At 43.4% G+C, this 23,451-nt stretch overlaps 3 protein-coding genes across 26 annotated transcripts in view; 2 read left to right on the top strand and 1 right to left on the bottom strand.

Moving 5' to 3' along the window:
* Positions 1 to 3,251, top strand: part of FLVCR2 (FLVCR choline and putative heme transporter 2) — a 46,948-nt gene extending 43,697 nt beyond the window's left edge. For all 6 annotated transcript variants that reach the window (XM_073242113.1, XM_073242112.1, XM_073242111.1 and 3 more), the window contains one exon: positions 2,549 to 3,251. In XM_073242113.1, the coding sequence (XP_073098214.1) occupies positions 2,549 to 2,636 (88 nt within the window). In that variant the 3' untranslated portion in view covers positions 2,637 to 3,251. The remainder of the gene's footprint in view (positions 1 to 2,548) is intronic.
* Positions 2,785 to 14,951, bottom strand: ERG28 (ergosterol biosynthesis 28 homolog). 5 transcript variants are annotated; one of them, XM_017666591.3, is made up of 5 exons: positions 14,799 to 14,951; positions 12,265 to 12,428; positions 9,770 to 9,860; positions 7,160 to 7,278; positions 6,288 to 7,027 (listed from the first exon to the last, which is right to left on the bottom strand). In XM_017666591.3, the coding sequence occupies exons 1-5, from the start codon at positions 14,909 to 14,911 to the stop codon at positions 6,951 to 6,953; spliced, it is 564 nt and encodes a 187-aa protein (XP_017522080.2). In that variant the 5' UTR covers positions 14,912 to 14,951; the 3' UTR covers positions 6,288 to 6,950. The 5 variants fall into 5 exon arrangements, with proteins under 5 accessions (XP_073098218.1, XP_017522080.2, XP_017522079.3 ...); XM_017666590.3 differs by having other exon boundaries at positions 6,288 to 6,706; XM_073242117.1 differs by lacking the exons at positions 6,288 to 7,027; positions 7,160 to 7,278 and adding an exon at positions 2,785 to 2,968.
* Positions 14,952 to 15,101: 150 nt separating this feature from the next.
* TTLL5 (tubulin tyrosine ligase like 5) overlaps positions 15,102 to 23,451 on the top strand; it is a 414,761-nt gene continuing 406,411 nt past the window's right edge. For 9 of the 15 annotated variants that reach the window (XM_073242102.1, XM_073242106.1, XM_037023549.2 and 6 more), the window contains exons 1-3: positions 15,102 to 15,428; positions 16,750 to 16,918; positions 22,506 to 22,612. In XM_073242102.1, the coding sequence (XP_073098203.1) occupies positions 16,845 to 16,918; positions 22,506 to 22,612 (181 nt within the window). In that variant the 5' untranslated portion in view covers positions 15,102 to 15,428; positions 16,750 to 16,844. Of the gene's footprint in view, positions 15,467 to 15,572; positions 15,658 to 16,731; positions 16,919 to 22,505; positions 22,613 to 23,451 lie in introns of those variants that run through there. The other 6 variants (XM_073242095.1, XM_073242097.1, XM_073242096.1 and 3 more) reach the window with 6 other exon arrangements.

The following is a 23,451-nucleotide window of genomic DNA, read 5'->3' as shown; positions in this document are numbered from 1 at the left end:
AATTAAGGTCTTGGAAGCTGAATCTCTGTGCATGTTCTTAGGTATGGTATTTCCTTGAGAAATGGACCAGTGATTATGCACCTTTTAGACTTCGCTAGGTACTGCTTACTGTCCTCTGGAAAGGCATTCAGTGCTGCCAACTCATACTGCTGTAGCAGTGTAGGAGTGCCAATACGGGCAATGTATCATTTTGAAAATCTTTGCCAGTTTTCTAAAGTAAAAATGGTATCCGGAAGAGTTATATTTAGCATTTTAAGACTGTGTGTTGCAGACAGATGGTAATCTGTAGTTTTTTACTATTAGTCTTCTGATCTCACACTTTACATTTGGCAGGCAGCACTGGTAGCATGCGCGGGACAGGAAATTCAGTGGGGAGCCAGGAATAGCCTTAGAGAGGAAATGCTCTTCTCCATACCCGCGTGAGGCCCATGGCATCACCACCGTGTAGATCGGTTTTCACCTGTGGCACGTAGAAGGAGACATAATGATTTGGAACATTTTGGTGGACATATAGTGAACTTAGGAAAAGGTGTTTGTGATAAAACAGGATAGATTTGATGTGAAAAGTTTTCAGTTTGGAATGGGTTGTATTATGCCAAGTGATAAGAGATTTTGCTGTATTTACCTTATAATCTGTGCTTACATTAGCAGATATAGGCAAACAAGAAGGTAGGCCCCCTGTGATCCTTGTACCCAGAGATAACCTAGTAATGTTTTAGTCCATTTGCTAGTGGCGTTTTCTATGGGTGTGCTTGTTGCACTTGGTTTTCTACTCTGCTTGTTTACTTAATATAGCTTGACAACCTTTCTACACCATTACATTTTATAACCTCATATCTATATATGTATTTTTTCATTTCCTCTTAATGTTGAGGTTGTTCCACTATTTCACTATTCTTGCAGCCAGATCCTTGTGCTCATGGACCAGGTTTGTTAATCAAGGTTAGACTGGGCGGCTCAGTCACGGTCTGCATGGAGTACTGGCATAGCGCTGAGTCTGAGACAGGAGACAAGTCTGGTGATGGCACTTAAACTGTGTGTCTCTGGATAAGTCACTATGCATCTCTGGATGTCACTTGCATCTGGGGAAGCTTGGTGTTATGGGGAGGTTGGAGTCATGCTGAGCTGACCCCAGGGAAGACAGGGCTGTCCCAGCTTCTCTCTGCTGGAGCCCCTCATTTCAACCCCATGGCAGTCAGTGTCAGTGAGACCTATCCACCATCACACGAATCCACTACCAGAGCAGGAGAAGACTGCGCAGCAGATCTGGTCAGAGCTGCTCTTTCTGACCAGTGAGGAGTATAGTTTCAGTAAAAAGTGGCAGATCTTCTGGCCTGGGGGTAATGATTGACCTAAACTATGAAAATCCTGGCTTGTATTTCCAGTTTTCTTCAGGTTGGTAGTTCTTGGCCAGAGAGACAGTTGGTTGTGCTTCTCTATGTGTTTCTGGTTGTCCTTTCACAGTGATGGCTTTGGAGGAGGTAGGTGTGTGTGGACATGCATGTGTGTGTGTCAGAGAGAGGAGAGAGGCTGGCTGGCTAACATATGTAGGCTGCTAGTTGCCTGAATGAGGGCTTCTCATGGCTGTGGCTGACCTGGTGCCAAAAAGTTAACAAGGGTGGGAATGAAGATTAGATTTTGACAGCTGTTACCACCATCATGGATGGGCCCTGAGACACACCCTGGGTAAGAAGCACCATTTTCTCAGTCGACACTGGATGCTAGCTTGGCCCTGCATAGGGTGGCCATGGCTGTGCCTGAGCCCCCAGCCTTTCTATGAACTAGATCAGCCCCTGAGGTAGGAAGCAAAGTACTCTTAAAGTGGCACACAGATGCAACGGTGGCAGTGTGCACCTAAGGGCCCCACAGGCTATCTTCTTGGACATATTTAATTCCAAACCCACCTAACAAATGCAACCCGGAAGACTCTCTAATCCTGTGCCAGCACTCCCCAAGAAAGCCCAAACCAAACCAACTCAAAGTCTGTCTATGCATAGAGTATACACACACATTTTTAGCCACTGAGTTTACATATGCAATTATACATTCTGCTTTGTTAAAATTCTCTTTGTTGCACATATATAATATTGTCCATCTTGGGGGATACCTCCAGAATTTGGTCAGAAATTCTGAGGGGGTTGCATATTTGGCACTTTGGATGGCTGCTTGTGATGGTCAGTCCAGGTGAGTTTTAGGTTGTCAGAAATGGGGGAGAGTGGGCTCTGCTTCTGTTTCAGTCTTGAGGAGCCTGGAACAGTGGCACTCAGATTGTTTGTGGCAACTGTGGCATCACAGAAAACTGGCCTTTCAGGCTTTTTCCTTGGTGACACTGTGACAGTGTGTGTGTGTGTGTTAGGAAGTGCCCTTGGGGCGTGAGCTAGCCACTCCTTTTCTTGTTCTGTTTGTTCGTTCTTGGGGATGCCAAGTGGCCTCTGTCTCTTGTTTTTCCAACTGATTGTAAAGTCACCAATAGGCAGTTGTTTCAGCCTGGAACAACCCAGAGTCCAGTACTTCTTCACCCAAAGGGCTGCCTTGTTTTGCCTTCCAGAAACTCCAGGAGGAGGAGAGCAGTACCACCAGTAAAGCCCCCACCAGTGTGTCTGAGGAGCATCTCTGAGAGAAAAAGGGGGTGGTGACTCAGGGACCCTGGAGAACACGCCCCACCTCTTCAGTCAGCGCGACTCCCACCGCCAGCACCGAGGGCTTCGCTGGAGCAGCTTTTGGAGGAAACCGGCGGGAATATCTGTGGCTTGGACGGCAGTGCCTCTGCCCTCTGGAACCCTCTCAAGAGCTTGCATGGTCTGCTTGGGGAAACTCGCGCCTTCCACCACCTGCGGAGTCCGTTCCTGCCCCTCCCCCTTGTAGGTTCCGGGAGCTGGTGTTGGGAGAGGCCAGTGGAGACCAATGGAGTCGGTCCTGGCTTGGTGCCTTCCCTTCCCTCTTCACTTCCATCCCTCGTGAAGAAAGTCTGCGAAATTACCACAAAAGAAAGCTCATTCAAGATATTAACTTTTTCTAGTGTCTTAAAGACTCTTAGAAGCCCAATTCTAAGGCGTGTCAGCTGCTGTGGATGAGGGTCACTCCTGGGTCATCAGACTGATGGGCTCGAGTTCTGTAGGAGAGAAAGCGCCTCAGGACAAACCCTCCAGAACCCTGGGCCTCAGTTCTCCTGGCCTAATGGTGGCGTCTTGTCTCAACCCTCTTCCTAAGAGCCGATCAAACCAAACATCAATAAACTTGACAAAAACTTTGTTGTGCCCACAGTGGAGAAAACGGTTTGGGAGAGTTAACCGCCTGGGTGTGTGATGTGGTAGCTTGATTTGGGAATGGGAAGTTCTTTCCTACAAAAGAAGTCCTTGCCCGGGGACTTGTGTGTGTGTCATGGTTGCCTCTGATGCCTTCACATGGACACTTGACCCTGAGAAACTCAGCCATTGGTGTAACTGTTTTTTTTGGAGGGAGGGAAATCCCAGCCAACTTCCTGTAACCTTCAGTGAAAACGAACCTTAATTCCAGCAGATGCCATTCCCACTTGGTGGGCCACCTCTACATCTGCCCCTTTCCTCTCCTCTCAGAAGCAGCTTTGGATTTCTCAGGGTGGAATCAATCAAAAGTGTGTCCCATCTCTGGTGGGGACAGTAGTTGTATACTCAACCCCTCTCCGCACCCCCTTCTGCAATCTTTCATCAAACGTTCTAAACTTGAAGGGATTCCCTTTAAGCCAACCTGAGCTGAACTCTCTTGCCTAGACTCTTGTCTGGCTCTACTCAAAGGCTTGGGGAATATGTCCTGAAAATAAGACATTTTGCTAATTTCTGCTGTGCGTTGAGCAGCTATGATCATGACCACCGTGCTGTTGGCTGTGGCCGCTGCCCGGGCCTCAGGATACTGGAGCAGCCTGCGCTGGCAGCAGGGCTCAGGGGCTTGGGCCACTGCCTGACGGGAGCAAGGGTGTGTGTGTGTGTGTGAATACAGACAAGAACTTTCTGTATGTATGAAAAGAAGTTCACGCTTCTGGTGGGGGAAATGAGTTAGAGGTGTTAGAGGTGGAAAAGTCTTATTTTTTGAAAATGAGAAAAATGTTTACTCTTAAAGCCCCTTAAAATGTGTCAACAAAATGTTTACCAAATCCATTGCTTTATTTTAAAAATAATTTGTATTTCCTATTTGAATGTTTTAAGGCAATGAACAATTCTAAGAGGACTGCCTTATCATTTCCTGGGGCAGAGATGGTATAGTCCCCATGAGATTATCAGAGCATATTTCTGAGGACAGTGACGGTGTGGGGAAGGGATGCTGCAGCAGCTTTTGTGTCCATCTGTAGAAGTGGCCCTCTGTTGACACAGATTCCCTACACTAGTGCCTTGCTTTTTAAAGAGAAGGCTGTGAAGGTTCCTGCTGGCCCACGTCAGGGACTGCTCTCCATGCCCAGCATGTGACCCTGCCCTGTTTCCTGGGCTGTGTACACGTGGAGTCACCTGTGTGTGACTGCTTTTGAGAGCACACTGTGGTTCTGGCTCTGCCTCAAAGGGCGGCTCAAGTGTTTGCTCTCAGATCATCCCAGCGACGTGCTGGCTTACTCTGGCCAGAGTCCACATTCTCAGTATCTGCAGCTCCGGGCACCTTTTTGTTCTGAACTGTCCTGTTTACTGACATTGCTCCATTCCTGACCACATTCATCCTATGTCCACTGCTTGGATATGCTGCTGCTGTCAGCTTTCTGTACATTTCTTTTCCTAGAGAGTTACACCGGGCCTGTGGCATTCTGGCACCCTATCTGTTGGCAATTATTAGCTGGAGACAACATTACAAATTCTACTTTAAATGTGGGAAGGGAGCTAAGTCTGGGCTGTTAAATCCAATATTCAGATTGTCTGCTGAACACTGTATACCATCTCTTTAGGTCCTTGGGGATCTTGCTGTTACTTACCTGGACTATTTCCATGGTACATGCCTTGAGATTCCAAATCCTCTATGCTTTCATCTATTCCTTTCTTAGGTGGGCTTCATGTGGATCTGTGCTCAAAGTGTTATCTCTCTGTAAGATCATTGCTTTTCTTACTACCTCCTTACAGGAGTTGGTGAGTAAAGCAAAGACACTTCATATTCTTGAGCTTCTGTTCTAGGGGCAGTATTGTGGGAATGCAAGGCCTGGAATTGCTGCACCATAAAAAGAAAGCCAGCCTGAGGATGAGGCTAACACAGGACAGAGCTGAAACAATCAGAGATGGAGCTGAGTTCTGATCAAACCATTCCTGAAGCCTGTCATCCTCTTTTCAGTTTTGTGAGCCAATGTTGTCTTTGTTGTTTAAGCTAGTTTCAAGGGGATTTGTTCCTTTCCCTTAAAGAGCCTTAACTGATAATTTCCAATGCAAATGCGTCTCAGTATCAATTTTAAGCTTCCTGTCAATGCCCTGACAAGTCTCCTGCCTCCCTTTCTGACCTATTTCCTACCTTCCACTTCCTCCCTTCACCATACTGTAGTTACACTGATCTTACTCCTTGAACAGGATGGGGTCCTGCCTCCCAGCTGCTGCTCCCTCTGCCCTGAATGCCTGCCTTGTATCTGATGAAATCTGCTGCCAGGGCAGTCAGGACTCAGCTTGACCCCCACCTCCTCAGGGAGGCTTTTCCTGATCATCTAAGTTCTTGATCTCAATACCTGTTTTCTAGAGTTCTTATCACTGTCTGAAGTTGTTCTTTCAAAGGCTGGCTGGCTTGATCATGTTTCCTTGACTACAGTGTAAGGGCCACAGGAGCAGGGATATTGCCTGGGCGGGTCATTTCTCTCTCCTTAGTGTCTGGCATGGAGTATGTGTTCATTAAATACTTGTGAAATAAATGAATGGGCTCCTGAGTCTGTACACTGTGTGTGAGGGCACAGGGAGCACAGAGCCCCTCGGGGTTGTGCTGGAGGCAGCCACCCCCTCCAGCACATTATCTGTCCCTGGTGTTCAGTGTTCTCCTTTTCACGGTCATGCAGCTGGCATGTTTTCTGCCTCTGCTTTCTCAAGAATCTTTCTTCCTTAGGAAGAAAACAAGAAAGGGTCCTGACTATTCAGTTGGGAACTCAGAATCTTGAAGGTGGGGAAGGAGAGGAGGAAGATATGCTTTCAAGAGACAGGAACGAGTGACAGACAGCGCTGAGGGCAGCCAGACTTGTCTGGGTCTTGAGCTGTTCTCCCTGCCCTGGCCCACTGGATGGGATTCTCCTGTGCGAGGGCTCCGAGGAAGGCAGGAGTGCTCCTGGCTTAGAGGAGGTCAAAGTACAAGAACTGATCAGAGAAGAGGGTTTTTCTATTTATTACAAAATTTGTTACACAAATACAGCTGACCAGAAGGTCTAAAAACAGCCCAGACTCTTCCAACCCTGATCAATCTGTAGATACAAGGATTTTTGAGTCATGCTCACTCACAGGGGAGCCCTTCTTTGAAGAACTCCCTGTCCCTCGGATGGTTCAGAGTCTTGGGTCCAGCAGCAGAGAGGAGCCCCAGTGGGGTGGACGACCCCTTGAAGCAGCCCTTGGTGGAAGCTGCTCTGGGTGAGGCAGCAGCTTTGTTTCACAGTTCACATGTTCCCACCGCACAAGTCAAATCAAGGGATAAAAATAAAAGGAAAAAAGCAGGAGGCTGGAGAAGGGATCCAGCAGGAGGCTGCCGGGGAAGGGCACACTGAAGGCTTCGGAGGTGCTGGCAATTTCTTGATCTGGATGGGAGTACAGAGTATTCACTTTTAAATGGTTCTTTAGATTGTACATACACATACATGTTATATACTTTTCTGTATACATGTCTTATCTTCAAAATTCTTAAACGAAAAAAAAAAGTAAAAGGCTAGAAGTGGATAAGGGAGCTGACGATGGAGCATAAAAGAAATGAAAGAGCAGAGAGGAAAAAGGAAAAGGACAGCCAAGGTGGAAGATGATGTCTTGGGGGTAGTAATTTTGGCCTCAGTTTCTCTTCTGTCTGGATACGGGTTCTGCTTCTAGGTACCGGAGCCCGACTAGCATACCCAGGATTGAGAAACCTTAAACACAGAGGGAAGATTAGTGGCTGACATAAACACAAAACCTTCTTGACCCCTTGGATGTCGGCCCTTGTGCATGACCCGAGGGCTTAGACAGTTCCCGTGGGGGAGCTGGGGCGGCTGGGTGCTTACTTGCCACCATCAGGGGTGCCAGGACGCCAATCGTGGGAGCCGCAGTCCCATATACAAACAACTCAGAGAGGAAGTGCCCCAGGGCGAGCAGGAAGGTCCAGAGTGTGACGTGGTAGAGCCTGCAGGGGAGCAGACAGACAGCACCTGAAGGGACTGCTCAGTGCAGAGAGAAAGCAGCAGGCAGGCTCCGTACATACAAGTACAAACCCAGGAAATGAGTGGTAAAGCAAAAGGGGACTTGGTTCTGAGAAAGACCTGTCTGCTTGATCACATCACTTTATTCTCTACCCGGGCAAAACTGATGGTTTCTAGTGCTAACCTGGAGACAGGGCCCAAGCCATTCCAAGCCTAGTCCATCTATAGATACAAGGATACATGAGTCTTGCTCACTCACAGGGGAACCCTTCTTAGAAGAACTGCCTGTCCCTTGGATGGTTCAGAGTCTTGGGTCCAGCAGCAAAGAGGAGCCCTAATCGGGTGGACAACCCCTTGAGGTGGCCCTTCATGGTTCTCCAAGTCTCAGCAAGGTGGTGAAGCCAGCTCTACCAAAGCAGACTCCTAGGTGGCATAGGCGTTTGGATCAGTCATGCTTATGGATTCTACTTACTCAAACTGGCTTGACTCTGTAGTTCCAAGCCCACCTGGCAGGTGTTTGGCCAGGGGCTGGTCAGTGCTCATATGATCGATGCCACAGAATGAAGGGCCTGAACAGGGAAGGAGCAGCAAGGACATCTCTGGGGCTTTTAGATGTTCTTTCAACGTGGGTGGGTTATTTTGTGTCTTAGCCTAGGAAAACTGTCAGATGGAATACACAGTGACAACCTCCTGTGAAGAGAATCTGTTCCTCAGCTTTGACAAAGAGGTGGAGAAGAGGAAAGTTACAGGATGACTGACTACTTGGATTGGGGATAGCTCTTTTTTTTTTAACTATGAGAAATTTTAAATTATGAAATACTTCAAACATACAAAAAAATATAGATAGTACTATAATTTACCCCTATGCAACTATCAAATCTGAACATTTTTGACATTTTTGCTTCAGAGCTTTTCTACAATATAAAATATTACAGCTATCAGTTAAAGCATCCTTATCCCACCCTGACCCCATTCTCCTGCCATCACCTCCACAGAAGGGAACCCTATCTTAAATGTGGTTTTTACATAGTGAATAAATGGGAGTTGATTATGAGCTTCTAGATAGGGAAAGAATAGAAGCGGAGTGCACATCAGTAATGTATGAACCAAAGTCCCAGGCTAAAAAATAGTTGGCAACTGAAGTCAGCATTTGCAGCTGTCCTGTGTTGGGAGAAGGGGAAATGAATGGATCATAGAGGTAAAGGTAAGTCTGAACTGTCTTTGCTCATTCCAAAAGCAGAGCAAATGAAAGAAAGACCTTTTATGCCTATGCACAATCCTTCATTATGGTAAGTCTTTAAAATGATTATTCAATCCTTATTCACTCCCAGTCACCCTGAGGGGTAGAACAGATGGACTAGCCTCACTTTACACATGGAGAGACTGAGGTGTAGACAAGGTACAATGCACCGGCTGCTATGATGCTAGTTACCAACAGAACTGAGGCTAGAGCTCATTTTCTTGTTTTTATTTTTGAGGCCCAGCCTATTTACACTAAACCACACTGCTTCCAAATATACATGTCAATCTAAAACAAGTAAACCAAAGTTCCAAGTGTAAAAAAATAAAAAAAATAAAAATGGAGATCTGAGATAGCCCTGCTTCAATTTCCACAGAGTCAGTCTTCTTAGATTGAATTAACTGGGTCTCTAATACATAGATCTGCAAGATCACAATGAAAATCACTACCTCCCAGAGCTGCTAGACTTAATTAAGGTCATGTAGATGAAAGCTCTTGGCATAATAAAAGGGGCCCAATAAATATCACTATATCCTCTTTTCCCCAGATGCTGAAAGCTCAGATAAGACAGGGAAATATTTTAGTGTGAAGTTGGCATTTTGATGGTCTCACCCACTGACCTGAACTAACTTTTCACCGTGATTGTTGAGAAGGAAGCTCGAGTCCCCTCCAGTGGCCACCACCAGTTACTGCACTATGTAGACAAGAGGCTCTGACTGTGATAGTCTGCAATTGTTGCCCTCTAGTCCTGAGTACACTATAGAGGCAGAATACAGGAGTCCTGGGTTCTCTTACACCCTCACCTACTGATTCTGCATAAGCATACAACAGTTTACTTGTGTTTCTTTTTTCATGGATTGTGATTTCTGTTCATTCCTGCTTCCTAAGGAGGAATGTGAGAAGAAGGTATGTGTGGGTGGCTGCTCTAAAAAGAGCACACTAGTCTACTTCTTTAGTAGAAGAAAGGCTGATTCTTTAGTAAAGGAGTGGAGGGATATGATGCAAGCCACTGGATCATTTGCCATTCATTTCCAAAGAATTTCCAAACTTTAAAGTCCTGTCAGGCCTATTATGTTTTTTAGGCCTGGAAGGAATGAAATCAATAACCTTTTATTATCCACATTCTAGGCTAATGTATCAAAATTAACAGGTCTCCAAGGGGAGGACCACAGTGTGTGTGCCTAGCACCCCATTTCCAACAAAAGGATGCTGAAGGTCTTCCTTCCCTTACATACGTCTTGTTGTGGATGTCTATGGCACAGAGGCAGCGGATCACTGATGAGAGCAGCGTCCAGATCCCAAAGGTCCGAGCTTGGAGGCCATTCACTGTGTAGAAGACAGAAGCAAGAATGTTGGGAGGGCAGGGTCAGGGTTCCCTCCAAACTCCACGCAGGGAGCTGAGGCTGAACTCCCTTTGGCTAGGCAGAGTAGAGGCTCTGGTGCTGCACATGGAAGCCAGAAGGAATTCCAGAATGAGAACTGTTCAGCTCCTCTTCAAATGTTTACAGTTGCGGTGAGGGGAATATGCGTAGGTAGAAACCAAACAAAGAGCCCACTTAGGCAGTTACTCTGGGATATAGTAATTTATGCCTCTGCTCTAGAAGCCACACTGGTGGTGGTAAAAAGCCCAGGAAGTCTGGGATGGGGACAGATTTGGGAGAATGTTTCAGAGAGTGGTCTTTCAATACAAGATGCCTAGCAGGTCAGTAGTCTTTCAAGGCTGATGCAGGGGAGAATTCAGAATACTGGCACCTATCTAGATGCTCACATCTGGGCTTTAAGAGACCTGAGTCTTTTCCTGAATCCAGATCTCTATTATTTGAACAAAGCCCAAGTTGGGTTGGTTTTCCACACACTTGGTAGTGGAACAAGCACTGCTTCTTTGATGTTGGCCAAGGCCACCCTGCTCTTAGTGGCTTTGTTTTAACACTGCTGTTACTAAACATCTTGTCCTGAAAGTGTGGTTCATACTCCACCATAACAGTGCTTCTTGACCCTGGGTGTTTATTAAAATAACTGAAAAAGTTTTATAAAATTACCACAACCTAGGTACTAGACCAATTAAATCATAGTCTTTGGAGGTGGGCCCTGGGATAAATATTTTTTTAAAACTCCCTTTCTGAGTGATTGTAATGTACAGCTATTGATCTAAGGTATCCTATAGTCAGGAATGCCCAAACAGTGAAAGTAAAGACACTTCCTTTGCTGGTCTATTGAGTAAGAGAAAATTCAAAGGAGAAGACTGACGACTGATAGGTCTATTAATGTTTACTTGGCCTTTAAGGATTTCCCATCCTTTGTAAAACCGGTGATACCAATTTCACAATCTTTGGATGGTAGTAAAGTGAGAAAAAATTCCATATATCCAGCAGTGAGCCCCAGAAGACTACATTCCTTATAAACCAACTTGATAGCTTTTCTAATGAAAAGACTGAGGACATTTCTCCAGTTAGTGGGATGTGAAAGTGGAAATATTTCATCAACCCTAACCAGATGAGACATTAGGTGAAATTCTATGGTATGCTGTGGAACACTGCTGTGATCAGCACAGGAACACGGTGGCCCCCACATCACAAGGGAGGAGGCAGCGTGCGCGCGCGCACACACACACACACACACGCATGCACGCACACACTTCTGCTCAGCTGTATGTCCTTTAGCACATCAGTGACTGACACCTGGATGGACACACACACACACACACACACCACTTCTGCTCAGCTGTATGTCCTTTAGCACGTCAGTGACTGACCCCTGGGCTTTTCTGTCTCAACTTTAAATTTGAATGGCTAGACCAGATAACCTCTCAAATCCTGTGAATCTCTACACAGTTCCTGGATCATCTGAGCTCAGGCAGCATTTGAAGGTGTAAAGTAGAACTGTCCTGCCCACTTTTCCAGGTTTTTTACTAGTATTGTTATCTGAGCTTTGTTCAAAATTAGCCTTAGCCTACTTAGTTTCATTTTATACCCAAATGTTGCAGAAAAATGAGCTAGGTCAGAGCCTGAATCTGGGTTAGCTATAAATGTGACACAAATTGTCAGCTGCTGTGAAAGGTGCTGCAGCTCAAGCTATCCCACACAGCAGTGCACGGAAGTGCAAGTAGAAATGTGAAACTACTCTTAGCAGAAGGCTCAGAAACTGGGCAAGGCTACCATGGGCCTTCTAAGTTTCATTTTGGAAGACCAATTTGGCGAGATCTTGGATATTTTCTCAGGGACTGTGCCAGAGTTTGGGAAGACCTTGGATTAAAAACTTCATCTGCAACATAGAATATAAACCATGTGTGGCATGACATGATTTCAGAAGAAGGTTGAGATAATATGAAAATCTTTGTAGCTTTTTAATGGGGCATCACAGGGTCACCAAGTAACTACTTCCTCACTTGCCCTTGTCCCGTGTTTTGTATAGGCTAATTGCCTAGGGCCGTGTAAAATGAATGAAAAAGCACTCAGAGAAGCTTGGAGGAAGACGGGCCAAGGGGCTATCCATAGTCTATTCTTTCAGTGGCTGCTTAAGGCTAGATCAGGCAGTGCTAGAATCATCTGGGAGGTGATTAAAACACATGTTCCTGGGCCCCATGATGGGGATGAAAGTTTCAGTAATTAAATTCGGAGAAGGAAAAGGGCACCTGTTCTTTGTTTTTAAGTTTCCTGGGTTCCTGAGATGCACAGCCTGGCCTAGGAACCGAGGCCACTGCTACCCAGGATACAGTTGTGGGACTTCTTACCAAGGTTTGGCTTGCCGGTGTAGAGTTTTTCATAGAGAAACGTGTGGTCTCGGAAGCTCTGCAGTGTGTTCCCCATGGCTATGATGGACACCATAACCAGCCAGCTTCGTAACACATTCAGGAAACGGCTCATGACTTCTCTCAAACCTGAGAGGGCTTTTTGCCTTGGAAACAAAGGCCACAACAGGAGTCAACAGGCAGTCAGTCCACTTCAACCACAAGTTCTCTTATTTCTGTAGTTAACCTGTGAACCACTCCTCAGTGCTGTACTAAGCTTATTGGGTCAACCACTAATTCCTCTCCAGTCCACTAGGATTCTCTGCCCCCAAGTTATCTTAACACACTACTCTTACTTCACAGGGTTAGTGCACTGCCTTTGAATCTTTACCCTAAACCAAAGTGTGCTGACCTTTACTCAGGGTGAAAGAGGCTAAACAATGCAATGGGTGGAAATGACAAACCCAGCAGGAGAACTGAAGAGAAGAAAGGGAACAAAAGGTGTACAAAATAATAATGAAGTAGTAAATATACTAATATTTATGCAGTAATAAATTTATAAAGCAATAAATAGAGCAATATTTAATTTATAAAATAAAGTAATAAAGTAATAAAATGGATCTGTGTAAGACTTGCAGAGACTGGTCTCCGTATTTAGTCATGCTAATAGTGGTGAATTATACACAACAGTATACTTTGCAGGAAGTGGCACAGTACTTACTTTTGTCTGATTTTTCTAAAATAGTAGACTGAACCAGAACTCTTTTCTCTTGGCTGGAATCAGTCCTCATATGTTTACTTCTAGCCTGGTTTTTTAATTCATTGCTTTGTAATGAAAGTGGCTCAGAGGTGGTTATAAATCTAACAGACACCTATCTGGCTGTCGAGAACAGATCCTTCCAAGTGCACAGATGCCTTATACATTTGCATGGAATCTATGGTGTGAGGGCAGTATTTACATCTTCAGATTTTCTCTACTCTGGTTCTCAGGTATACCATGCTCCATAAACTAGAAGACAATCTAAAAGTTAAAAATAAACTACTGTGACCTAAGAACTAGCAAGAAAATCATATGGAGAAGGAAACAGTGATACTGGTGTTGGGTTACAAGAAAAATCATAGTAGCTAACAGTTATTGGGCACTTGTACATGCCATGCACTGACCAAGCACCTAACATAATGTCATTTAATCCTTGAACCAGGTAGGTCAGCACTATTACTATCTCCATTTACAGATGAGGATTGGCACAGAGGGTTAAGTGATTTGCTTGAGGTTGCACACCATATACATAGCAATAATGAGATATGAACTGCAGTCTGGTGTACTTTGCATTGCAGTATGTCTTACTCTTTGATGAAGTTTCCATTTTTGAGGAAAACAAGCATATCATATCCACTTCTGTCTTCAAGTTCTATACAAAATACAATTACATAGGCCCTTTTTGTTTAACAAAAAAAGCTTAGATCAACCCTTGAGAGCAGTGATCTCAATAAACTTGATTTAAATAAAACCCATGAAGCTAATAATGAAATTACTTCTTCCTATCTTTATTATGGTTTTTTGGCCTATGGTTTATCTGTTATCAGGCTGACTTCTTGGGCCTGAAAGGATGATCCCTTCCTTTGTCACTATAGCAGAAGTTTCAGCATGGCCCTACACTATCCAGCTGAAATCAGTATTAAAGTCAGCGATGGCCCAAGACAGTGTTAAGCACCAAAACAAACGAAAGAGAGCTCTAGAGGAAGGGTGAATCCCTCAGGAGATGGTGAATCACAATGGACTTTGTTGAAGTCCGGAGAGAACAGGGCTCTGGTAGACATGGCAAGCAGTTACAGCATGGGCTTAAGTCCCCCCATCCTTCACTTTATTTTTTCATCCTCCCTCATGGGAGACACAGGCTCTCTTCTCCCAGGATCAGAAAACCTGCACAAATAGTGGCCCCTTTCCAGAATTCACACCCATTTCACAGAAGCTTTCAGAAATCTCAACAGACAGCTGCTGATGGCAGAGCCTGAGCACTTTTCTGAATTGCTCTACCAATCTCTCAACCCCATTTCCCTAAAGTAGGGCCTCCTAAATTAGCCAACATCTATTCTTAAATTATGTTCTGGCCTTGCCCAGCAAAGGTGTGTAATTAAAATCACGGTCAGGAGAAAGAGGTTCCTATCCTGGCCCTACTATTCAGTAGCTGTGTGACCCTGGACAAGTCATTTACACCTTACAGTCCAGGTTTCTCACTTGCAAAATGGGGGATTTAAAAAATACTATCTCAAGGGTTATTGTAAGAACTACACGATAAAGTTAAGGTTCCTTGCCCCATGCTAGGTTCATAGTAGCCGCTCATTAGTTCATTCATTCATTCGTTCCCCGAACCTACCAAGCCGTGTTCATTTTCCTAGTCCTACCATCCCCGGCTTACGGTCTCTCGAACCCCTTGACCCCCAAATGGTTGCCTCCCAGGTACCTTCCTTCCATCCCACCTCCATTTTTCCAGACTCCCCGAGTCCTCTCAATCAGATGCCACACGGACACCTACCTCTCTTTTCTCCCCACCACTCTGCTTATCTGGAGACCAGACCCGAAGCACAGCAGCCCTGGCGGCTTACAAACTCTCCAAGACAGTTGAGGCCCAGGGTCCACGTGAGCCATTTGTTCCCGCCCACGCCCTCAGCCCGGCTCCAGGATTGGGTCGTTTACATCAGTCCTCTCTCTGATTGGTTGTTCCGGTTCTGGTCGAGCTGGAGATGGGGCGTGAACCCCTTTACTGCCAATCAGGGGTTGCCGCTCCCCAAGCCCCATCCTCTGCACGCAGCTCGCGCAGTGAACCCTCCTGTTGAGCGGGGCGGAAGAACCCTGGATTCGGAGTCAACCTTTTATGGGCGGAGGATAAAAGAGAGGAAAAAAACTCAAGGTTTCTGCCGAGAGCGGGACTCTGCGCGCTGCGCCGCAGTGACGACATTCGTCCGCGCCCTAAGCCGAGCGTTGTCCACTCCGGGCGGCAAGCGCCTGCGCAGTGGCTCCGAGCGGGCGGTTGCTTGTTGGTTGTTGTAGTAACGGGGGAAGCAGCCGTCTGCGGCGGCAGTGAGCCTGGCAGGGGAGGAGGAGCGAGGTAGGCGCAGAGCGCGGTGCCCGCCTGCCTGCCCCGAGCCAGGGGAAGATGAGACAGGTAACCGCCCGCGCCGGCGCGCTCCCTGCCCGAGGGAGGTGAGCTCCCGCATCCGGGCGGCGCCCTCCGCTGCACTTTCCTGCGTCCGGGAACCGCTGTGGCTTCCGGGCGCGCCGAGCTGAGTCTCCCCTGTCCTTCCCGTAGGGAGCATCTGACGACCTACCCGGGATTGGGGCTAGTCGGAGGTGGGGCAGAGAGGTGATCCCTTAAGGGCGAGAACGTTTCTGGGGTGAGTGTCCTTAATCTTCTTCCGACCGCCCTGTCTCTTGCTCTGCCGGCAGCCTCGGACAGTTTGGCATCTGTCTCTTCCTTGCTTGGAGGTTTTGTTTGTTTTCACATAAAGGACTTCCCAGCATTTGGGGAAAGATCGAGAAATCCCATTGGCAATCCTCGAAAGAACGCCTTTGAGGTTGTTAGATATTGTCCATTTCGCTGAAGATCCATTAGGGATTTGCTTTTTTTTTTTTGGTCCTATGACCTTATCATATGTATGAATGCATAGAAATATACGCTTTGAAAAGATTGACATCAAATGATTGAGTAATGGGACTATGGTCACTTAGACATTTTATTTATGTGTAATTTCTATTCCATCCTCACACACACAACAAACAAGTACTTTTTTTCCTTATGAAAAATATTTTACATTAGAAGTAACCTAACTTTAATGTCTGAGATTCAGATCATTGTGATTTTTAGTAAGGGGTAATAATTTTTTGAGAGTGTTTAGAAGAACAGCGTTTTGTTTCCCCAGCTGTTTATGACCTTGATTCAGGAGAATGTATTAGTCTTTTGGTTCAGTTGTTGAAATGTTTTAGTGGAAACATGAGGGTATTTTACCTGTGTTTCTCATAGTGTAAAGAAATATTTGCAAGGATCTTAAATCTTGAGTTTTTGTTTTTAGTCCAGGTTAGGTTTTTCTAGCAAGAAATCTATGTTTTAGGCAGTCAACCACCTACCTCAGACTTTACAAAAAGTTAAGTAATTTTACCCATTTGGTGCATGTTAGATAAGTATATAAAAGTAAATTAGAAATTATAATAACAGCTTTTCAAATACAAGGAGGACAGACAGGATTTTTTTTAAAGATCTTGATTTTTGTGGCATCAAAAGTAAATTAGAAATTATAATAACAGCTTTTCAAATACAAGGAGGACAGACAGGATTTTTTTTAAAGATCTTGATTTTTGTGGCATCTGTGAGGTGCTGTGATACAAAGTAGGCTTTTTGAGGTTAGGCAGCATTTAGGTGAATATTCATTTTCATTACTTGTAAAATCACAGAAATAATAAATCAGCAACAGCATTTGGCTTTTTTGCAGGAATCTGTGCCACCCAAAGTGTTTGATCCAGTGAATCTGCAAGGAAAGATCTCTCAGGCACCCATCTGCTGACTGCATGACAAACCCTAAAGGAAATGCCAGTTGTGATGGCCCAGGACCTGGAGGAAACAGCATCATCCTCAGAGGATGAGGAGGTGGTAAGCCAAGAGTAAGTAATAGCAAGCCTGCTTTTGACCTTTTTCCTTTAAGATGGAAAATAGTTTCCTTTTACTCATATCCCCTTTTACCCAGTATCCTTGCTTTGATATTGTCTGACTCTGGTGTTAGTTTTTATCCATGATCTAATTCAAGATCTTATTATTCTGTTGCCTTCAGCTATCTCAACAGAGATAACTCTGTTTCTGGGCTCTGAGTGAACACTGAGTGAATATTGGCTTAAGATTTTGTAGGTAGTAGCTCTTAGTGAACTCTTGATCAGAGTTCCTAGTGCGGGAGATTATGAGATTTGTAGGTATTGAAGAAAAGTGGGTTTGCAAACTGTTGACTTTGGTTATGTTATTTTCTCAAAAGCCTTACAGTGATAGAATGATGATAATATAGAGGTGTCAAATAACTTACCAGAGTAACTGTGGGGCAGGACATTAGAATTCTATAGCCTGTGCTGTGTCTATTGAACCGCATTGCTTTCTTGAGCCCTTTTAGGTAAGAGTCAAGTTTCTTGATTGCTGGATTCTCACAATATTAAAATTAATGATAATAAGTATAACTGCAATAGATGATGGTAAGGGCCTTAACTGCTGTATCTCATTTAACCTGAAGATGTTATTACTCCCACTTTATTAAGCTCAGCCTCACAAATATCAAAGAACTCCTCAGGGAGACATGAAGAGGAAGTGATGGATTGAGATTCAGACCTAGTTTTCCTGGATTTTGAAGCACTTTGCTCTTTTGCCTCTTTCAACATTATTACTTGACACAGAGAACAAAGAGTCTGCCTTAAAAGTTAAAATTAGTTTTTAAGATTCTCTGTTAGTCCTCTTGGATATGTGTGTGCTATGCAACTGAAAAGTGGAAATACTATCTCCCAGGCTTGGGAGTATGGTTAGGATCAAGTTCAATGATATGTAGGATATTACTTTAAAATGACTAAGTGCCATACAAATGTTAAGGCATTATTCTTACTGGCTTTAATATTGAATTTAAAATGCATTTCTTACTATAAAGTAGATTGCATTAATATAATTTGAAAAAACATATTGAAGCAATAATAAGGGTTTAGGGAAAGTCTTCTCATCACTGTTAGGTCAAAGAAAATAATAGAGATTTGGCATTGTATTTGGGTCATTCTTGTTCACGATAATTAAATGGATAATTCTCTCTGGTCATTGCTTTCTTGTGTCTTTTTGCTTTCTGTGTGCTGCCTCATACCCATTTCACAACAATTTTAACTTCTGCCCCAAGCATAAATTAAACATGGGTCTTTCTGATTTCAAAATCACTCTTTTATTCCATGACTATTTCTTTTATTAATGAGCTTATAGGTTGGGCCCAACAAGTATTAAGTTGAACTATGTGAAGTTGTCATTTTGGTAGGTGAAAAACAGTCAAATATTGACAATTTCAGATGGGTCAACCTTATGTTATAGGAGGTACTCAGTAAATAGTTGCTAACTGAATGACTGACTGAATGAATAAATGGAGACTTTATGCTTTTAGATCACCTTTAATCAGGAGTTCTTAACCTTTTTCATACTGTGGATCCCTTAGAATATTTTAAGTGCTTAGAGTAAAATACGTATCATTACAAGGATGCCAATTACTTTGAAATGCAGTTACTAAAAACTGAAGGAACCAAACTTGTGATATAGTAATATGTGCTTTTTAAAATTTAATACATTAAATAGCAAGATCGTGCATGTAAAACATGGGAAAGTTAAATTTTATTTTCTAAAGACAGCAGCATGAAGACTGTTTTTGCTTAGTTTGCGTAAGACCATCACACTGTGGGGTGGTCTTTGATTAACACTTATAAGTGGGGAACATTGGGAAAATCATAGATGTCTGGATCCCTGCTGTGAGATGTCCCATTTGGTAGCTGAATGATTGCTTGGGGGAAGCATTGCCAAATCATCCAGCCTCATCAGGTGAGATGAAGAAGACTGTGATCACAGGTGATCTAGTGGCAAGTTTAATAATTATAACTACCATAACTTAGAAGTAGTGATACATGTAAATGATTTTTTGAGACAGCCGCAACAACTAATGTGGTGTAAAAAAAATTTGTAATTGCAGATAGAGTCAATGGCACAGATAATGCTAAAACTGTGCTTTGTTGCCTGTATTTGTAATTAAGAAACACAAAATTTCTAGTAGAAGTTAGTGAAAATACAGGGGTTATTCCACCTCCCTTGCTCCAATCCAAATTTATGGACCTTTTGCCCTTTGTCCTTTCAAACTCCTACTGTTGATTTTGACTTTTAATGTTCCATCAGCTTGTGTCTTGTCTACCAGATACTTGTTTCATAATTAGGAACCTTAAGTCAATCTTGTCTACAGTTGGAGTAATATGCTTACATTTCTAAAGTTTTGGAAGTTAGAGCTCCTTAAATCATATAAGGTTGTTGATTTGATTCAAAAATGTATATTTATGGATATCAGCTAGATCTGCTCAGATCCCAAGGCTGGTTTAAAGTAGGAATGACTTTTAATCCTTGAAATAGGATTGGAAACTGTCCAGGCAGTCCTTGTTTTGCATGGTATTACTTCAAATTGTAAATGTAAAGGGGTTCTTTTTCTGTATTTTGCTTGGGGATATTATGTACAAAATTATACATTGATGTAGAAACTTTAATAAAACAATTTGATCCAAGGTTTCTTTAGTCACTAAAAAAACAGTAACTTTAATTCCTATCATGAAAGTTGGCTTTATAACAATTAAAAGGATCATCAACAAATACACAGGGAAAAAAAAGGTCAACAAATGATTCTACAGTGGTGCCACAGGAGTTCAGAGAAGGAAGGCATTGCTTTGGGCTGGAGGAGCTGGGGATGCTCCAGGGAGGTGGTGAGAGCCGCTGGCGCTTGGAGAGTGGGATTAAATGAACAGAGAAGTGGGGAAGGCATTGCCAGCAGGGGCCCTCGTATGAGTAAGGCATAGAAGCTTTGAGTCGTGTAGGCTGGATCCCAGGAGTAAATAATACATATTTCTTATGAAATTGCTTCTTAAGAATCAAAATGTTCTTAGGTTTTCAATAAAATGAACCATAAAACTGATCTACTTCAGTAATGAATCTCCCAATTCCATTGCTCTTTCATGCCTTATAAAGGCATATTTTCTTGTAACATACCGGTTTCTGGTATGAATGAAAATTTCAAGTCCCAGTTTTTCAGTTTCCTAATCCTTTTGAATCTTTTCCCTTTAGCACCACCTGGTGAGAGCATGCTCTTAATGACAACGTGGCATCTGCCTTAAGAGCTTTTTAGCTGAACCAATAACTTGCCACCTCTTTTCTCTTATAGGTGGTAAATGAAAAGATTTCTGTGTCAGGGCTTTGGCTCCCCACAGATGGTGTAGTTAGGGCTTTGATTTCTCTCAGCTGTGCATCTGTCTATTGTGTTGCCGACTTGTCAGGCATTTTTAACTCGGAGCATTAATCCATTGTTTGTAAGTGCTAAAGCACAGTGGTGCCAGTTTGTAGCTAGTGCTAGATTGACAAGGAACTTTGGATAGTTTCCAAAGTTTCTGTCTACGGCTTTGTAGTTTAGGCTGCCTATTTTTTCCTCTACCCTCTTACTTAGCGATATGGTAGAAAAATTAAATTGTAATTGCTCATAGGAATCATCAGGCTCCATGCCCACATTTCACAGATGTTTAAGATTAAAAAACAAGCAAACCATAAAAAAATCCTCCTTGCTACAAAATGCACCTATAAACACCATTTCTCACAAATGGGCACCACCATCCAACTCAGAGAGAAAGAACAGTAAGCATCCATGTCTTGCCAATGGGTTTCAGCTCCAGACAAGTTCACTATGGATTCAATATGACCAAAGAAATGACAGTAGAACATTCTTGGGGTGAAAGGATACCCAACTTTATTTCCACGGTGGCAGGTCAATCCCTAAAATCCCGTCCACTCAGAGCAAGTGTGTCCGGCAGGCTGGTCTCGGCCTCTGGGCCTCTGTCCTCGGCTCTGTTCTCCATGCCACTGTGTTGCGCAGAGTGCTGGGCGGAGCTCATATAGAGTCAGTAACAACGTGTTGTCCACACGTGTGTAATGAGCTAGCCGACCAGGGCCAGGTGAGAATCCTGGCCACAGGAACCTTCACTTTATCCACAATTCATGTTTCATTTGTAGAAATCAGGAAATGAACCTAGGTATGGTATTCTTTGATTTTCTTAATACAATGCTTTTGGCAACTCACCCCAAGTCTAAAAGGCTGCCTTACTTCTAAGATTGGTAGTCTGGCAGCCTGTGCATTCAAATGTGGGTCTTTTTAAACTTCGGTTGGGAGGGTGTGACTTGGCCCTGAGATTTGTGGTATGGCCTTTGTTAAGAGGTGTGGTCATGAGAACCTTTGAGAGCAGTCTGAATCTTGGCTAAATGGATCTTATTCCATTTAAGGAAATGATTAGTTTATGTTTCCAAAGGGTTGAGTTTAAGGTGTTCCATATACAAAACGTCACTGAAATGTGATTAGGAAGATGGAAGGAGCACAGACACTTAGTTCAAAGACCTATTCCTTTACTTAACTGCTGTATGACCTTGAGTAAGCTACTTATCCTCTCTGAGACATCTCTTCAGTTCATAGTGTGGAAAGAGGATTGAAATAACATGTGAAAACTCTTTGTTTTATTCCTAGCACACAGTAGGGAACTCAGGTCACTTCCTTCTCTTTCTACCTCCCTTCACTAAGGAGGTTGAAGATTTTCCTAATCTGTGAGTAAATATATGTCTGTTTGAGGTTGATTAAACAGAAACTTCCTGAGGATAAGGAAAGGGAATAAAGTCAGATCCTTTTCTGGAGGAAAATATCTATTGTTCCATTTAGTATAGGCTTGTTTTACAATACAGTGATTTTAGTTGGAGTACTTGTGTTAATTTAGGGTTCCTAGCTCAGAATTTTAGGGTGAGTCATCAAACTGGGTTAAAAGGGGACTGCCGGGTGTAAAAGGTGTATAAATTATTGTGAATATATTAGTTAGGATTCTTTATGTGTGCTGGGGACTAAAACAAAATTTCCTAAATAAAGGGAATTTATTAATCATGTTTAGTAAAGCCTTGATTTTGCAACTCCGTGTTTGCCGCTCAGGATCTCATTTTTCTCATTCTGTCTGTCAGGCTCCCACTGACTTCCTCCCTTTCCCCACAGCTCCAGGCTTTCCTCTCACAATTGTACTTCCAGACCTTATTCTCTTATACCATCAAAGGCAAGAGGCTCTCTCTCCTCCTGTAGCTGTTACAACAGAAGAGAAAGAAAGCATCCCTTTCTCAGAGGGTCTCATAACATATCTCCTGACACTCACTGGTTCCAGCTGGGTTATGTACTCCTCCCTGAACCAGTAAGTGGGGGATAGAAGGCCCTGATTGGCTAAAGCCTGGAGCAGGGAGGAAATTAATCTTAAATAGACCACATGGCTAGGAATGGGAGACTAATAGTTTCCCAGAGGACATTTGGGATTCTTGTTCTAGAAGGAGGGGAAAGTTGCTAAGCAGCAAACCACAGTAATCTGCTTCAGTCATTAGTTCAGATTTTGAGCTGTAAGTTAATGAAGCCTTTTGTTGCCATTGTAGGGACCACCCCTGTATCATGTGGACTGGAGGCTGCAGGAGAATTCCAGTTTTGGTATTCCATGCTGAGGCTATTCTGACAAAGGACAACAATATTCGAGTAATTGGAGGTAGGTGTGACCTTCCCCTTAGAGGGCAGGGCTGGTCATGGCCCAGATAACCTCGTCTTGCAGAAATCATCACATTTAGATAGGGAAATGGCCTTCATCATGAGAAAAATATATTGATATTTTTGTACTTGAAAGGATTGTTTGATTTCTTAAACTGTTTTCTGTGTATTGTTATTTTCCTCTAAATTCTTTTTTCAGAATTATGTGTACATGTATTTATTAGTTTTTGAATTGTAAAATACACGTAATAGAATTTACCATTTTAACCATTTTAGAGTGTACAGCTGGTGGCATTTAGTATATTAACAGTGTTGTGCAACCATCACCACAATCTAGTTCCAGAACATTTTCATCATCTTAAACTGTGTACCCATCAAGCAGTCACTTCCTATGCCTTCTTAGCCCAACTTCTGGTGACCATTGATCTAGTTTCTGTCTTAAGGATTTGCCTAAACTGGATATGCCATGTAAATGCACTTATACAATATGTAGCCTTTTGTGTTTGGCTTCTTTCACTTACAGTAATGTTTTCAAGGTTCATCCATTTTGTAGTCTACATCAGTACTTGATTTCTTTTTGTCACTGAACAATATCCTCTTGTATGGATATACCACATTCTGTTTATCCAGTCTTCAGTTGATAGATGGTTGTTTCCACCTTATGGCTGTTGTGAATAGTGCTGCTATGAACATTCATGTACAAGTTTTTAGATAGGGAACACCTGTTTTCATTTCTTTTGGTACATGCCTAGGAATGGAATTGATAGGTCATATGGTAGTTCTGTGTTTAATTTATTATGAAACTGCCAAAGGATTTTCCACAGTGACTGCATAATTTTA

Source organism: Manis javanica, chromosome 8, assembly GCF_040802235.1.
Source record: "Manis javanica isolate MJ-LG chromosome 8, MJ_LKY, whole genome shotgun sequence".
NCBI classification, from domain to species: Eukaryota; Metazoa; Chordata; class Mammalia; order Pholidota; family Manidae; genus Manis; species Manis javanica.
This window is presented reverse-complemented; position numbering and strand designations above follow the sequence as displayed.